The 16,431-nt window shown below is 39.9% G+C and overlaps 1 protein-coding gene across 2 annotated transcripts in view; it reads left to right on the forward strand.

Annotated features, from left to right (window-relative positions):
* pitpnm3 (PITPNM family member 3) overlaps positions 1-16,431 on the forward strand; it is a 100,988-nt gene that overhangs the window by 72,743 nt on the left and 11,814 nt on the right. For both annotated transcript variants that reach the window (XM_056271070.1, XM_056271071.1), the window contains exons 6-11: positions 3,584-3,773; positions 4,943-5,050; positions 6,788-6,960; positions 9,301-9,458; positions 9,601-9,771; positions 16,057-16,257. In XM_056271070.1, coding sequence (XP_056127045.1) covers positions 3,584-3,773; positions 4,943-5,050; positions 6,788-6,960; positions 9,301-9,458; positions 9,601-9,771; positions 16,057-16,257 — 1,001 coding nt within the window. The remainder of the gene's footprint in view (positions 1-3,583; positions 3,774-4,942; positions 5,051-6,787; positions 6,961-9,300; positions 9,459-9,600; positions 9,772-16,056; positions 16,258-16,431) is intronic.

Here is a 16,431-nt window from a genome sequence, read left to right on the forward strand (position 1 = left end):
GCACCTTGGGGACTGGGCCGGCGTGAGCTTGCTCGTATTCGTCCGCTCTGGTATCCACTGTGCTTCTTCTTGCGCGGCCTGAGCAAAGGAAAGGGGGGAACGGGGGGCGCGGGGTTGTTGTCGGCGAAACTGGCCAGCCGAGCCCGCAGGGTGGAAAGCGCCATCTCATCACACTCCGGGCAGCCACCCTTAGAGAGTGCAGCTTCCACGTGGTCATGGCCCAAACAGGAAGCGCAAAGGATATGACGATCTCTGCCGAAGAGAGGGCCTCTGCACGAGGCACAGGTGACCCAAGGCATTTGAAACAATGCCTAGAGTTTGCTCTTTTAGAAAGTGAGTCGCAGCGGCGAACACACTAGCTCTAAAAGGATATATGCGCACCGGATGGCACAGCAGAACAACGGGTTGAAGGCGTCCTCAGAGCTGCTTAGCAGGTGGCTTGATCCGCTGAAGGCTTTCCGACGGCGGTGAAGAAGGCTTCTTAAACCGGAGGTCAGCGAAGTGGAGACTTGCTGAAGGAGATTAAATCTGAATTATATGGCGAGAATGGGGGCTTATATAGCTATAAGCCACACCCATTCTGGTGGGCTCTGACATGCCTGGGCGCGACGCGGCCTGATTGGTTCGTGCGCCTGAGTCGCCTCGCCATAGGTTCATGCAGTTGCCGCAGAACAGCCAATGAGCGTGCTAGGCTCTCAGCTGTGTGTCTGCTGTGCAGCTCCACTGCGTTTTAAAAATTTGGCTGCAAAATTGTTGAGAAAAGGAGTTTTCCCATAGCGTAAGCTACTTACGCAATACGAGAGACCTCTTGAAAGGGACTAGATCCTCTAATCAATATTTTATGAAAAAAAAGCAAAGTTCAATGGTTATTCTCTTTCTTGTTCTCTCTGAATTTATATCCCTCTTTCTAACATTTTTTTTTTCTGGTGAGAATTTTTTTTTACTAGGTCCCTCAGGTAAAGAGTGTAGGTGGCTCTAAGATAAAGACATTTTTGACAGAAAACAGTTCTTAAGATGCTGTTTTTGCCATGGACATGAATAACACCTCAAATCACGTGTGCTACTACTTTTCAAAGCAATCTGACTTTAAATTCTCACCTAGCGAAGAAGGGAACTGAGACTCGCCTGGGCTTAATGGGCTCTTTTGACTGAAGTAACCACCTAGAACACTAGTATCCACCTAGCACACCCTAGCAACAATATCAGCATTTTGAAACTGCGCAGAATACATTAGCAACTGCATAACTAACATTCGCAGCACAGAAAATATTTGAAAAAATATTGCTGTATCATGTTAGTTTAGCATAGGCCTAGTGTTTTCTTTATATTACATTTTGTTACATGGTTTGTTTTTACAGTTTATTGTTGTTATTCTGTCTTACTACAGCCATTTGAATTTGTGACAGCCATTTGTGATGGACAGCCTACAAAGCTACACTTGAGAGCAACTTATTGAAAGTAAACACTAAAAAGTATCAGAAAGCTCAGTCATTACCCTTAAAAATTATGACAGGTTGTTAGACTTCATTACCCAGCCTGGCATATTCATATTAGTGAGGTAAAACAGCACCTCAGCAACAGTGCCAGCTGCTAGCATGGGCCAAATATTAATTAAAGACTGTGTAAATAAATAATAAATTCGGTTAGGGGGCATACTGAGTGGTTTGGAGGTGCTCCTCTCCTGCTGTGGAGCGTGTCTAATAGGGCTGGCCCCTGGTCTGCAGGCTTGTTACTGTAATGGCTGTGTCCTTCTCCAGCTAGGAGAGTTCATGTAAACATGACAGGAACTACTGTTCACACTGGGTCATAGCGCATTAGCCTAGCCTTGTAAGGAGTCAGGGTAAAAATCAGTGGCCAGAGCACAGTTTGGAGGAAATTTCTGCATGTTATCAGAAGAATACTACAAGAAGATCATAAGAGAGGGACAAAGGAGAAGCAGACTTTCTCTGTAAATGGACCTGCTTTTGTGGAACATTGGGCAATGTCACCCGAAGACTGATTACAATGAGCTTATGGGTTATCATTATAATCAGAGAAGTGACTCCTCTGTGTCTTCCTTCAGCTACATACAGTAGTTTCCCCCAGACAACAGGATGATAAAATGAGCTTGACTACTATTTCAGGTCTCGAGCAGACAGATCCATTTGGGACTTGTTCATTTCCACTTGGAGGCATCACCTTCAACAGTCATTTATCACAAGTAGCCTGTGCCACACTTCGCCAAGCAACAGCCTATCACAACTACACACTTGGGAAGTTTCATATATTCGCTCTGCACATCACTGCCATTTTGTTGCCAGGGTTTGGCACCATTCAGATTAGAATTGAGAATGCATGTTAAATTTCAAATCAGTACTTGAATGTAAATAGATTTTGAATTGAGGTAGCAAACAGAATCCAGAATTGCAATTCGAATTTGAATTAAAAGATTTAAAATTCTAACTATAATGTTTTTAACTAAGGGCAGTTTGTCAAACCAGATAAAGCCATATTTGTAAGTTTTGACCACTTAGACCACTGATTGGTGTTTCTTCTCAAACAGGTATAGGTATTTTGGAGTTCTTGCCCCAGCACTGCTGTGTCTCTCTGTCAGAGCCTTCGGGTCACTAATCGCTGTGCTTGATCAATGGCTCTGGGGTTAGCACAGCTGTTCAAGGTGATAACGTTGGGCCAGGGCGATCTTTCACTTTTCTCTTTTTTATGCTGTGGGCTCATGCAGACTCATGCAGTGCAGCATGATAAAGCACCTCGGCTTGCTCAGTGGTACTTGGACAAGCTCTGTAATTCCTCTTGTCGAATTGCATCATCGTCATCTCTCTGATCTGAGTCACGCTTTTAATCATCAGCTGAAAAATCCAACTTCTTTGCGGTTAGCAATATATTGGAACATGGTAATCCATTTGTAGCTGGTCTAAGTTGTTTATCAGCTGGTCTGAGTAGGTCATAGCTGGTCTAAGCAGGTCATTAGTTGGTCTAAGCAGGTCATTAGGTCGTCAAAACAGTTCTTCAGCTGGTCTAAAATGGTTATTAGCTAGTTTAAGCTGCTCATTATCTGGTACAACTGTTCATCAGCGGGTCTAAGCTGGTCATTAGCTGGTCAAAGCTGGTAATTAGGTAGTATGAGCTATTCCAGTTTGTCTAAGATGGTCATTAGCTAGTCAAAACTGGTCGTCAACTAGTCTGAGCTTGTCAATATCTCATCCGAATTGGTTATTAGCTCGCCTGAGCTAGTTGTTAGCTGGTATACATCTTGGACAAACAACAAACCAGCTACAAGCTGATCTTACTACTATAACTTAAAGTGGTCAGGCTGGTTTTTGTAACATAGTAGCTGGTTATTAATCTAATGTCCAACTTGTACCAACGTATGACCAGCTTGGATTAGCTAATGTCTAGTTTAGGCCGACTAGAATCTGGCTACTATGTTAAGATGGAATTTTGCCATCATTAAATTTGCTGATGTAGTGTTTTGAGAACTAAATCTTTTAAAGTTCGGAAAAGTAGCAAAACAAAAATGTTTTGTGTCAGTTGCTTTGTCACAGGGTCATCAGTATGGACTCTAACACGCTTTCCTCTTTCACAGTCTGAACCCTTATAGCTACGATGAGAGTTGCGTGTCTAGCAGTGTAGACCATCTACCTCTGGCCGCTTTACCACTGCTCGCCATAGCTGCTCCACACTACCAAGATGCCGTCGCGACGGTGATTTCCCGGGCCAACCAGGTGTACCACAGCTTTCTGCAGTCTCCAGAGGGACAGGGGTTCACAGGGCAGGTGAGTTCAGGAGTGCCCAACAATATTAAGTTGTGGTCTTATTAGCCATGGGCAAAAGGTCCATGCATAAAGCATCTCTCACACAGAAGTCCCTTTCAAACCAAGCAGCTTTCTGTTGGTCAATGTGGCAAATTTGTGTGATAAATTGAACATGAGTGAAACATGCATGAGTGAAAACTTTTCCATCCTCATGCAAAACTCCCAATTTCAACTTATTATCAGAATTGTGTTTAACAGTTTAACAGCTACTCTCTCAAAATACTTAATTGTTTGTATATGCATATTTTGCTATAAACTTAAAATGTATTGTTTCTATTTATATAATCAACAACTTTAAATTAATCATTTCCCTCATTAAACCTGTTAAATATAACCTATAGGAAAAATTAATGTAAATAGTACGTCTGGAACCAACACCACAAAAAAGGGGGCAGGCAATGGTAAAAGTGACTGAATGTGATCGCATCTGATCTCAACCCTGACTGTTTTTCCATGACAATTGAGATTGGGCCAAACAGGCAGATGAAGGCAGTCCCAGATCAGTATTAGGAAGGCAAATGCTGTCTGGAGCAGCAGTGGGAAGGGTGTGTGGGTCTGTGGCAGGGATAGTGACTCATCAGTGATGAGTCATTCAAAACAGACAAAAAGGAGGGGGTCTTTCCACTCATCTTACTCCATAATCTCGCATGATTAATACAATAACACACTCCTGTCAATTTAGGAGGCACAATGATTTCCTAAAGTGGTGACCGCAGTTTATGAGCTGTGTGTCAAGTGTTGACTCTCTAGGGAGCCGGACTATTCAAATAGCATAATAGCCCTCATGTTTTGCAGAAATATTGGTGTGCTTTTTGACATAGCCATAGCCGTGTAGTTCATTTACAGTGTAGCGCAGACTTGTCTGTTGCTGACACTGATAATTAGACCTGTGGATTTGTTTGTTTTTGGAGCATCTATACATTATTTGTGCTCATCAACATCAAATAGGAAAGCGCTAGAGTTGCCGCTGTGTTATTTCTGTGCAATTAATTAAACGTGTTATTTACTGTCAGGCTGCACTGTAGATTGAGCTGTCATTATGCAATCCTGAGATTTGCCTGACGGTGTTGATTGCATGCAATAATGCTGCACTGATTCTGGCTGAATTAATTTGTGTGTGTTTTGTACAGGTGTGTTTGTTGGGTGACTGTGTGGGAGGTGTGCTGTGTTTCGACGCTCTCTGTTTCAGCAACAGCCCACGACACACCAGCCGACATAACAGCACAGAGAGCTTAAAGGTATGTTCTTAAAGCTCCAATCCGTAACTTTTTTGGGTTAAAAATTATCCAAAATAAATTTTTGAGCAAGTACATAACCAGCCAGTGTTCAAAACTATCTGCTTGCCTTAGCTCGATTCAAAACTGTAAGCTTGTAATAATGTTTTTAATCCCAGTGGTACTGGTGAATTTCCACTGGAATTCGAGTATGTCACACTCAATGAAATGTCCAGTATCGACTGATACCGATAACTTACAAATCTGATATACTGATATATTACTGATATATTTTGTATCCCTAAAATTGAGATCTCTTAGACTGCAAAGAGATGTTATTGGAGAATAAATGGAGGCATTTGCTTAAAGTGTTAGTTCACCAAAAAATGAAAATTACTCACCCTCATGTTGTTCCAACCCCGTAAGACTTTCGTTCATCTTCGGAACACAAATTAAGATATTTTTGATGAAATCTGAGTGCTGGCTCACTCCTTCATAGGCTGCTAGGTAATTGATATCTGCCAGCCCAGAAAAGTTATTAAAGACATTGTTAAAATAGTCCAAGTGACTACAGTGGCTCAACCTTAGTTTATCAAGCGATGAGAATACTTTTTGTGTGCAAAAAACCCCTAAAATAACGACTTTATTCAACTATTCATTTTCTTCTGTGTGGGCATCTGACGTGAGTTCATGAGAGCGCCACGACGCATGCATGAGAACTGAGAAGATGACGCAGATGGGTCTCGATGTAGTGTTTAAAATGGTTCTAAAGTGTGCATTTCCTGAGAAACCAATGAGAAAACGTAAAAGTGCCATACCAATGCTGCAAAATGAATGGCTTACCTTTCAAACTTTCCCATCAAATGATCGTGAGCGTCATCTTCTCAGTTCTCGCGCATGCTTCGGAGCGCTCTCGTGAACTCACGTCAGAGGGCCACACAGAAGAAAATGAATAGTTGAATAAAGTTGTTATTTTTGGGGGGGTTTTCGCACAAAAAGTATTCTCGTCGCTTGATAAACTAAGGTTGAGCCACTGTAGTCACTTGGACTATTTTAACAAACAATGTCTTTACTAACTTTTCTGGGCCGGCAGGTTTCAATTACCTAGCAGCATATGAAGGAGTGAGCCAACACTCAGATTTAATCAAAAATATCTTCATTTGTGTTCCGAAGATGAACAAAAGTCTTGGTGAGTAATTACTGACACAATTTTCATTTTTGGGTGAACTAACCCTTTTGTTCAAGTCTAAGTCTTCTGCTTCTGTTTTTTTCCCCTTGTTAGTATCAAATCTTTTTTCTTTAAGGTTGTAGATGAGATCTCAACAATGTTGCACACTCTGCTAAGATATGCCAAGATGTCAAATCCTGAATTTTTAATATCTCAATATCCAAAATGTCTCATTAAAATTCATAGCAAAATAATCTGAGCTATTCTATCCACATTTATTTTATAGCTTTAACTCTGAATGTCGACAGTTGTCTCATTAGTGTCTATTTCTATCTCTGAGCGCTCTGAGACAAAGTCGATGAAACATCACCAAGAGCTCAATTTAGTCCTCTGAGCTATGAAGGAGCAACTTCTGAGCAAATTCCTGTGGGGTTTTCAATCACATTTCTGTGATCTTCAGGGAGCACAGAACATCTGTCACACCAGGCAGACTTTATTGGACACTCTACTTACGCACTCACTTATATTATTTTCACAATTATATAAACAATGACTCTATTCAACCTGCTGTCTCACTTTTTCCACACACTCAGGATAACCCTGAGGTTAGTCCGAGCCTGAGCTCCAGCAAACGTCTTAGCAGGAGCAACATCGACCTATCTGCCCCCAGTGAGACCCGCAACAGGAAAACTCCACTCAGCCGCAAACAGAGCGACTCGTATGATGCAGACTCTTCTGGCAGCCAGCACCACTCATTCCTCAGCAGGTACAGCATACAAGAACAGAGACCAAATGCTGTTTTATGAGGCTATAAGTGAGTGTTTCTATTACAATATTTTCTCCATGCAGAGACAATCCCTGAAGAGGCATTTTCAGCATTGCTCTTGTTTTTTGGAGTAGTCTGACATGTTAACATCTGTCTAACCAATAGCGAGTTTCAGGTGGGACTATGTTTTTGTTCAAACAATGGCAGAAGAGAAGTAAACTGGCATAATTTTTTGGGGGGGCAGATCAGCATCCTTAGTCATTCTCTATTTTTTGGATTATCAATGAATGTACTTATTTTCTGGTAAGAAGAAATCGGAACAAGATTACCCAGATGTGTCCCCCTGGCCAAGCCATCTATAAATGTGTCACTCTTTTTCCCATTTCTGTTTATCAATATTGGCTGCTCGATGGCATGTTGTGTGCTGCAGTGCTATTAATAGTCACAGCTGCAGTCAGTGTTCAAGTACTGTATGAGAGAATGAGGCGCAGACTGAACGATGCCTTTTCAATAGAAGTTGCTCAATGCCACGGCGGCAAAGGTCCAAACATCCAACTGTTTATCTTCTAAATGATCCTATTTATGGTATTGATGTGTCAAGAGAGATTTCTCAGCACTGTTGTTGTCACAAACCTTCAGTACAGCTCTTTTATTAAAATAGTTCCTAAAACAGTAGCATTCCGTGTTTTTACCCTCAATTAGAGCTAGCAACTTGTAATGTCATTGTGCATACAATTACATATCAAATAAAGTAGTCTACTTGTGCAGATTTGAGTTAGGGTTAAGCTGTGTCATGTCGAGGGGTAAATTAAGTCACTGAAGAATAAATTAAGAATAAATAAAATTTAATCACAAATAAGAATAAAAACATTATTTTAAAAAAGCTCTTTGCAATTTCCCAAAATCTTGAATCCTATAAGCCAGTCAGGAAAATATAATATTGTATGATATTATAATATAAAATTATAATCAATATTTTTATTCTAAAAGTTGTGAAACATTTTTTAAAACTATTTATTTACAGTATTTATGTATTTATTAATGATGATATTATACTATTATCGTGAAAATTTTAATGTTGTGAAACAATTTTCAACATATTTTGCATATATATTGTAATTTGTAATATTAAACTTCAGTTTTTTAAATATTCAAAATGCAATATTTAATAGTATATATTATACTGTAATAATCAGTATATTTTATGTGATATTTTAGTGATATTTTCAACATGTTTTTTACTTCATATGTCCTGGATGCAAAGCTTTCTATCACTATTAGTTAAGCAACTTGCAAAACTTATGCGGAAGCATCTGGCACACTTTACCCCACAGGTGTCATTTTGGGAAAAGTGCTTCATTTGATAATTCATGCTTAATCTTTTGTCAAATGTGACATGATATATGTTTAACCTATTTTTGTATATTTATATGTATGTTTAAATATTTTGATAAATTTGCTGTTAGCTCAAACTCATTTTATTTGCCATCTAGAAAATACATATTGATATGCAAAAATAAACAAAAAAAATTGGGGTTTTTTTACAATAAAAATGCTTGCTTTAGGGCACCATGGTGCTGGTTGGCCTAGTGATTGATATTGATGATTGATCTACCGACCTTCTCACTACTAGCCCTTGCATTGCAAGTTATCTTGCCATAGTTTTTTATATCTTGGTCTTTGTGCAGTCACTATAGGGCCGCTTAGAGAAATGCCGGACAAAAGCACTGAGTCTCACCCAGGACTGATAGCGCTGGACCTGAGGGAGACTTATCACTTAGCTCATCCATACCCCTCAGCTCTACTACACATTTCACTCCCAATCATCTGTCCCCGGGGCCCTGTACACCCCATCCTTTTCACACTCAGTCTGAGGTGAGATAGCCAGTCAGAGTCTTTAAGAGATTTTCTGTCATCAATTATAGAGTGATGATAATAAAGACAAACAATGTGCAAAAAGAGTGGAGATTTGAAAGGCAGTGAGGAACTACTTGTTGATGGTCTAACAGAAAGATTCTTGCTGTAATCCATTGGGGTTAGATAACATTTTATATCAGGACCCGCATTTCTTTTTCTTTTCATTTTTCAAAGAAAACTGGTTCAGACAATTTGATTAAGAAATAATTGTTGGATTTGCCGAAGCGAGAACCAGGTTTTGACAACAGACAACAGCCCTTAATAGCAAGTAAACTATCTGTGAGCACAACTGTGTATTGAGATTTGTTTTGTCTGGGTATTCTGGGCGAGGTAAACAACTCCCAGAATGTTCAGAGTCGTCCAAAGGCAAAAACTCTGTGGTGTAACTTTTGAAGTAAATCTCATCTATGTATGTGTATTCAGTTTGATACAGGATGGAACAGACCTGAGACCGAGCAGCAGCACCAGTATAATGTTGAATCCAGGTCGCTTTGACTTTGAGGTGTCGGATTGTTTTCTGCTGGGCTGTCCTCTTGGATTGGTGCTAGCCATGAGACGCACTGTGCTTCCCACCGTTCAGGGTTGGTGTGGAAATTCTCCTATTAATGACCAGAACACATTGTCCTCTTGATACACTGGCAGGCATTCCCATTAGATTTTCCTGCTCCTCAGTCATATTTACAATTAAGTTAGTCATTTCTATCCTTTCTTTTTGTCCTGCAGTGTCTCAGCTCCGGCCTGCATGTTCACAGATCTTCAACCTGTTTTACCCCTCTGACCCGTCGGCCTCTAGACTGGAGCCCTTGCTACACTCCGAATTCCACAAACTGCCTCCGTTCCCTGTGCCTCGCTACCAGCGCTACCCTCTGGGAGACGGCCGCTCCACCCTTATCGGTGAGTGAGATATCCTGTTGAGAATCAATTAAACTGTTCACCGCTAAACCACATGCACAAATAAAGCACGATATTCACTCATTTGTTCCTTTTATTATGTTTCATAATTGCTTTGTCACAGTAATGCGCTTATCTTGGGCTGCCAAATTATGTGCTATTTTGAGGAATGATTCTTGTTCGGTTGTTAACAATGTTTTCTTGGGAAGAAACTACAGTCTTTCTCACTGGATTTTTTCGGTGACAGATAACTGCTAACCTGAGCAATGCTCTGCCTTACATTATTTTACTCTGTGTCAGATTCCCTGGAGCTTTACCAAGTTCTGCAGGCTGGTGTCTCGCCCTGTAATGAGGTCCTGATTTATTTAGAGCATATTTTATCCTGCTTTGCAGACATATTTAATTGGTGTATGTCATCCAATTTAGGCTCATCCTATATTCTAGACTAGGCCTAGAACTAGAAGTAACAAAGTAAACGGAGAACTAAAGTGAAGCGAAACTAATAACAGTGGCTGAACTGAAACAAACACAATCAACAAAAATAAACATACTAAGATGAAAACATTGATTTAACATAATGAACTGAAATAATGAAAAGTAAACATCTGAAAATCTTGAAGATAACTTCGAGAAACAAAAAAACTCTACTCCAAATATGTTGCGTAAATAAGCTGTTTTAAAGATCATTTGACAGGAAAGCAAATACAGTATTAGCTGTGCAATCTTCCTGAAAAAAAAAGGATTATAACCCTCATCAGCACAATGCAACAGAGAGAGGCATCAGCCATTGAGAGGAAAGAGTCTGTGTCTCACAGGAAATGTGACACTGACTTTTAATTATATCAAGTCTCACTCTGCTGATCATAGGCGAAGAATGTCAGAATATTTGTTAGATACCGAGGCGTGGATGTGTCTAATTTAATGCATGCACTCACACACCACTCACACACCACTCACACATGCTCTGTTTTAATGCAGTAGTTAATAATTGCCATCCTAATGGAGTATCTCTGGAACGGCCTCCCATGTGTAAGGATCTTTCATTATGAATCATTACAGATTTACTCAGCGGGCCTTTAATGTGAGAAATGTATCTGATATCCATCTGTTTTCCTGTTTATGCTGTTCCTGAGCATTTGGATTGATTCATTTCATTTGGCGGCCGGAAAATCCGGAGCCATTCATTTCAAGTAGTTGAAAACTGGGGAGTGAGATTCTAAAGCCGTATGTGGAGCAACATCACAGAGTTCTTTTTCTCATTACGCTGAAGAGCAGCATGATTCTTTCCACTGAACTCTGTATTCCTCTCCATATTGCCTTCAGCCCCTCATGCCCAGAGCTCATATACCACCTCGGCCTCATCTCAAAGGTCTCTCTTGTGTTATTCTACAGCACAGTAAATGCTGTATCCTGCCGTGCCTTAGTCTTCAATCTTCTCTGAGTCGCCCGATCACTTTCAAGTCCAATAAGCCTGTATTTTGAGCAAGACCTCTCACTCAATTGACCTCTCTTATTGCGTTCTAGTGCATGTTTCAATTTTTTCCCCCGCCTAAAGGTTGAGTGATGCACCCCTGCCATCATGTCTCTGACCTTCAGCCAGGGTACCTGACTTAAACTGGCTCCTAAAGTGTTTTAAATATTATATAATCACTCAATATAGATGGATATTCGGAAGCGCTGTCTTGCTCTGATTGAAGTGCATATACAATTCCTATTTACGCACTGCAGTTCATTAAATGTATAGTGTGTATTAGTGTTCTTCAAGTGTATACCAGGGGTGAAAAACTCAGTTCATGAGAGCCACAGCCCTGCAGAGTTTAGTTTAAACCCTAATTAAACGCACTAGCTAATCAAGTCCTTCAGGCATATTTGAAAACTATCTGTATGTGGGTTGGAGCAGAGTTGGAAGGGCTGAGTTGTGCACATCTGGTGTATAGTGTATTGCTGTTTAACCAGCAATCACTGACATGTTTTGTGAGAAAGGGATGTAAAAGAATGTACCAAACATATGCTTACCATTTTAATTCAAAATAATACAATTGTGTATCTTTAAATTACATGTTGGTAAATGTAGGTCTCTGTAAGCTCATATAAACAAACTTGACTGGAAACGATTCATGGTTGTGTATTGTTTACTCCGTTACTGATCCAACTGAGTCAGTGATTTGGGGAGTCGTTAGATTGAATCAAAGCAATAACTATTAGAATCATCTGTGATTATTGATTCATTAAAAAAAAAATTGCAATTCGGATATCTTGGGTCCACTGTGTTTGTTAAATTAAGCCAAATAGAACAGAATGAAAAAATTCACATAGAGAAGACCTCCTCATTAACATGGATCAGTAAAAATGTGTCACATTGTATAGAAACATACATTTCAGGATTCTTTGGGTAGAAAGTTCTAAAGAATATATTCGAAATATATATTTTTTTTGGAATGCTGTAAAAGTCTGTAAAAGGCTGTAAAAAAACTTTTTCACTCCAAAGTTTTGAACGGTAGTGCACATACCCTCTAATGATGACCAAGTGACATCTGATCACACTACATTGATGGTAATAAAATGTACCTGTAATTTTGAATAGCATTTATATTTTGTTTTGCACTTGCAACCATTTTGGTCACATTCTGGAGCACTGTCACTTTCACAGACTCGGTTTCACTTTCTGTCCCCTTCATTTATCCCCTATCTCTTATTCTCTCTGTTGTTAATGTCTCACTTGTCAATTATAATTGAATGGATGACTCATGAACATGGAAGTGGCTATTTAATTATATATTTTTGGTTATCCTCTTTGATGTATTAGCATGGCATCTGTGTACTCTTGCTGTACACAAGTCAAGTGTTTGTTCATTTGTCAAACTAATCTCTCACTTAAATGTTTTCAACAGTGTCGTGATCACAACAGAATATGTTTGCTATATGCATGCTTCATCTTGGTAAGACTGAGTAAGATTTGTGGTAAAAAGCCCATCGCTCACATACATAGATGGCTTTGGTAACGCTAATGAACTCTGTATCGTAAATGTGATCAGTCTCCCTGTCCGTTCCTCATGTCTGCATAAAGAGCAGTCTTGTTTCCTGTATTCATCCAGGATTGGTGTAATGGTGCTGTCTGATTCCAGTCCACGCTTTCTGAAGAGAGAGCTCCTGTGAATTTGTATTCTGCGTCTGGCTCTGGGGCCTTTAGTGACATGAGAAATTAAGCAGAGCAGCCATGCAACCTGCGCCCAGCAAAAACTCCTTGGAAAAGGTCAAGCTGAAAGACTGTGGGGGTTAACTCTACAAAAACGTACCCAGATAGGAGAGCAGAGCGCTTGGCTCTCTGGAGCTTTGCAGATTTGTGGCTACGGTTGGAGCGGGCATAAGCACATTCTGAACACGCCTTAGCCCAGCTCTCAGAGATGTCAGCATGACTGGAAAGCAATAAAATCGTAGGAGCTCGTTCTGATGACCAGCACTGATAGGGCTGCCCCTGTTTAGAATTCACACACAGCCTCAGGATTGTGCTCCCTGTCCACCAGCCCTCTGTCCTGCTCATCTCCTAGCCCTCTGTTTCCCCTTTTCCTGACCCCTATTACCAGGGGTGTTGCAATCATTATAACTCGTCCCATCTCCTTTTTTGTAAGATTTCCACCAGCAGAAAAAAAAAATATATATATATATATTAATATATCAATATTTTCAGCCTTTCAGAAAATCAGTTTAATCGACCATAACATAGTAAATATTGCATCATATAACGTTATAAAAATTAATATTAGTGCCGTGCCATGATACTATATATACTACTTCAGATGCAAAAGCTGCTAAATGTCTACTCTGAGATCTAACTCCTAATTGATCTGTGTAATTGTTATTTATTTTCCCTTTTATCTGTGCTATTCTGTATTTTTATTTATTTTTAATTATATATATATATTTTTTTTTTTTGGGGGGGGGGTGCATTAAGCTGGGATAAGGGGTAAAAAAAAAAAACTAAAACATCACTGTTAACACTTAATTTTTGACTAATGTTCATGTTCAAAAAAAGCAACAAAAAAAAAAGCAAAAAAAACGAAATACTGGTTCGCTGGCAGAAACCTCTAAACGCCACTTCTCTTTGCCAGCAAAAGCCTCTAAGTTCACAGAACCAATCAGAAGATGCAAATCAAATCATATGATTTTCATACAGCTTACAATTGTGGAGTTTTTATCCTATTTAAAGAGATTTTTAACTAAATAGGATTATGTTGAAATGGATTTTAGAATTTTACATTTTTTCAAAATATAAAAAAATAGCTGAGCTATGTTTCCATTTACCTATTTTTATGCACATTTTGGGATATCGCATCAAAAACTGGTGGATGGAAACGCCGAGATGCGCATACATTTTTAAAATGCGCATAAAAAACGTATGCGCTTGTTTGAGTCGGATAACTTTTTATCCGATGAGAAAACAAGCGCATAAACTACGATGGAAACGCATTAACGGAATAAATTCCTCGATGCGCATCAAAACAATCACGTGACTTTGAGATGGGACGGCATAACTGGACTAACCAGCGGACCGATCTCGTTGCACAGCATCTAAAATGCTATTTTGGTCATTCTGAAATGCCTGAGCAGTCTCTCATTAAAGTGGTTCGGTATAATTCCCTCCCAGAACTCCTTTACACGACTGCATTTCCAAACAGCAGCATCTGCCTCTGAAAGCAAGAAAACATGTTTATTTTGTTTCGTCTGTGTGCTCTGAGGCGCAAGTTATTTATTATATAATTATATATACAATTATTATACACAGTGACTTCTCCTATTTTTTTTTGGTGATATTTAGCTCCAGTTCATCAGGAAGTGACGTTTTTGTTCTCTTCGACTAAATGGATGGAAACGGTGCTTTATTCGCAAATGTTTTATGTCATATTCCAATTTTGCGCACAAGTTAAATTCACAACTTTGGATGGAAACTTAGCTACTGACAAAAGGAAACGTTGTCAACCTCATAATGCCTGTTATAAGGCTAAAGAAAATCGGTACAGTGGCATTTCGCGAGCAGCGTGTAAACACAACAGATTACTATGCAACTGTTTACTATGTCTTGTCCAAAGAGGTGGACAAGAGTGTAGTGTGTCCGTGGCAACTAGGCATTTAAACCAAGTCATGCTTGTGAAAAGAGGCTGATATAATGTATAATGTGTCCTCCCCCTCACTTTTCGGATTGTTCCTACGCTCCTGACATCCAACCATCCCCACCCCCCACATTTCAGTGACTTTCATTATAACTGAAGCCCAGGCCATTTGTGAGCCAATGGCAAATGAGAGAGAAGCCAATTGCTAGAATGACAGAGGAGAGGTGCTCTTTACTACCTGTAGTGGTCAGTGGCACACAGCTGCCAAGGTCACACACAGATATTCAAGCTCACACATGCATGTGGTTGCGCCAGTAATGTGGGCCAGCCTAATGGGATGTTTTCTGCACAGGCTGCTGGACTAATGAAAACAGATTCAATTTGCCCCTGTCAGAAATAACAGGCCATGTGTGCATGAGGCAGCAGGCATATAAAAGGACAGATTAGCCAGGACGGTCACTTAAAGAATTTCTGCCTGTATGTCATTCTGTATTCTCAAAGAGGGAGAAAAGAGATCTCTGTCAGGAAGCATTTAGATCCCTTGCACAAACATAGTTTGACGTTATGGTGAGTTATATTGAGAGTGAAAGGGAGGCTTTTGTTGTTTGGTTGTGCAGTGGCTGAGGGTTTTATAAATTCAATTTATACAGGCTCTTCTGGGGTCATGATGTGGTGTTGTCTATAATCAATCCAGTTCTCTTTATTTCTGTCTTTCTCACACACACATTCAAACACACATTCATATGAATTCATATTTACAGTCTTTCCATTAAATCAAAGAAAATCTCTAAAAATGTTTGCCCAACTGATGAATCATTCTCAAATCTTTTAATGTTTCCAAAACATTTATATATATATATATATATATATATATATATATATATATATATATGTGTGTGTGTGTGTGTGTGTGTGTGTGTGTGTGTGTGTATGTATGTGTATATATGAAAAAGTAATGTGGAGACCTGTGGTATTATTGCAGCTTTGTTTCATTTGTAGTTTAATTTTGTTTCACTCCATCAGTCACCCAAGACTGTTCTGTTCTTTGTTCTGCCTAAGGTATTGATTTGATATTAGTGCCAGAGGCTGACATTGTACCGAAGCCAAAATGGTTATATCGTTCCAACCCTAATCTGTCTACATTTCCAACTTTCACTATCATGATCTGTTTTCCCTCCAGTCAACGATATCAACAGCTACCCTGACGTGTTCCTTCCCGGTAGTGCAGTTCCAGTGGGCGCTTCGCAATCCTCCTCTCTCCAGACGGAACACGGCACAGGTGGGCGGGTGGGCGTTGAGGTCCGCAGGTCCAGTTTGACCAGCATGGACAGCCAGTTATCAGGCTGCTGGGAGAGCAGGCTGAGCGGCACCATCGCCAACAGTGAGTGGGCAGTGGGTGGGCGAGCTTCGGGCACAAAATTAAACTCTCACTAAGTTTATCTAAAGCTCTTTTATCTTTTCGTCAGACCTACTCTTTACTCCATACTGCACAAACCTCATAATTAGAGATGCTTTTTGCTCTCCAGCCAAGCAATGCAGTGTTTAGAGCTCGCTA

The sequence above is a fragment of the Rhinichthys klamathensis genome, unplaced genomic scaffold, assembly GCF_029890125.1.
Source record: "Rhinichthys klamathensis goyatoka isolate OS25496 unplaced genomic scaffold, OSU_Roscu_1.1 h1tg000311l_1, whole genome shotgun sequence".
NCBI lineage: Eukaryota > Metazoa > Chordata > Actinopteri > Cypriniformes > Leuciscidae > Rhinichthys > Rhinichthys klamathensis.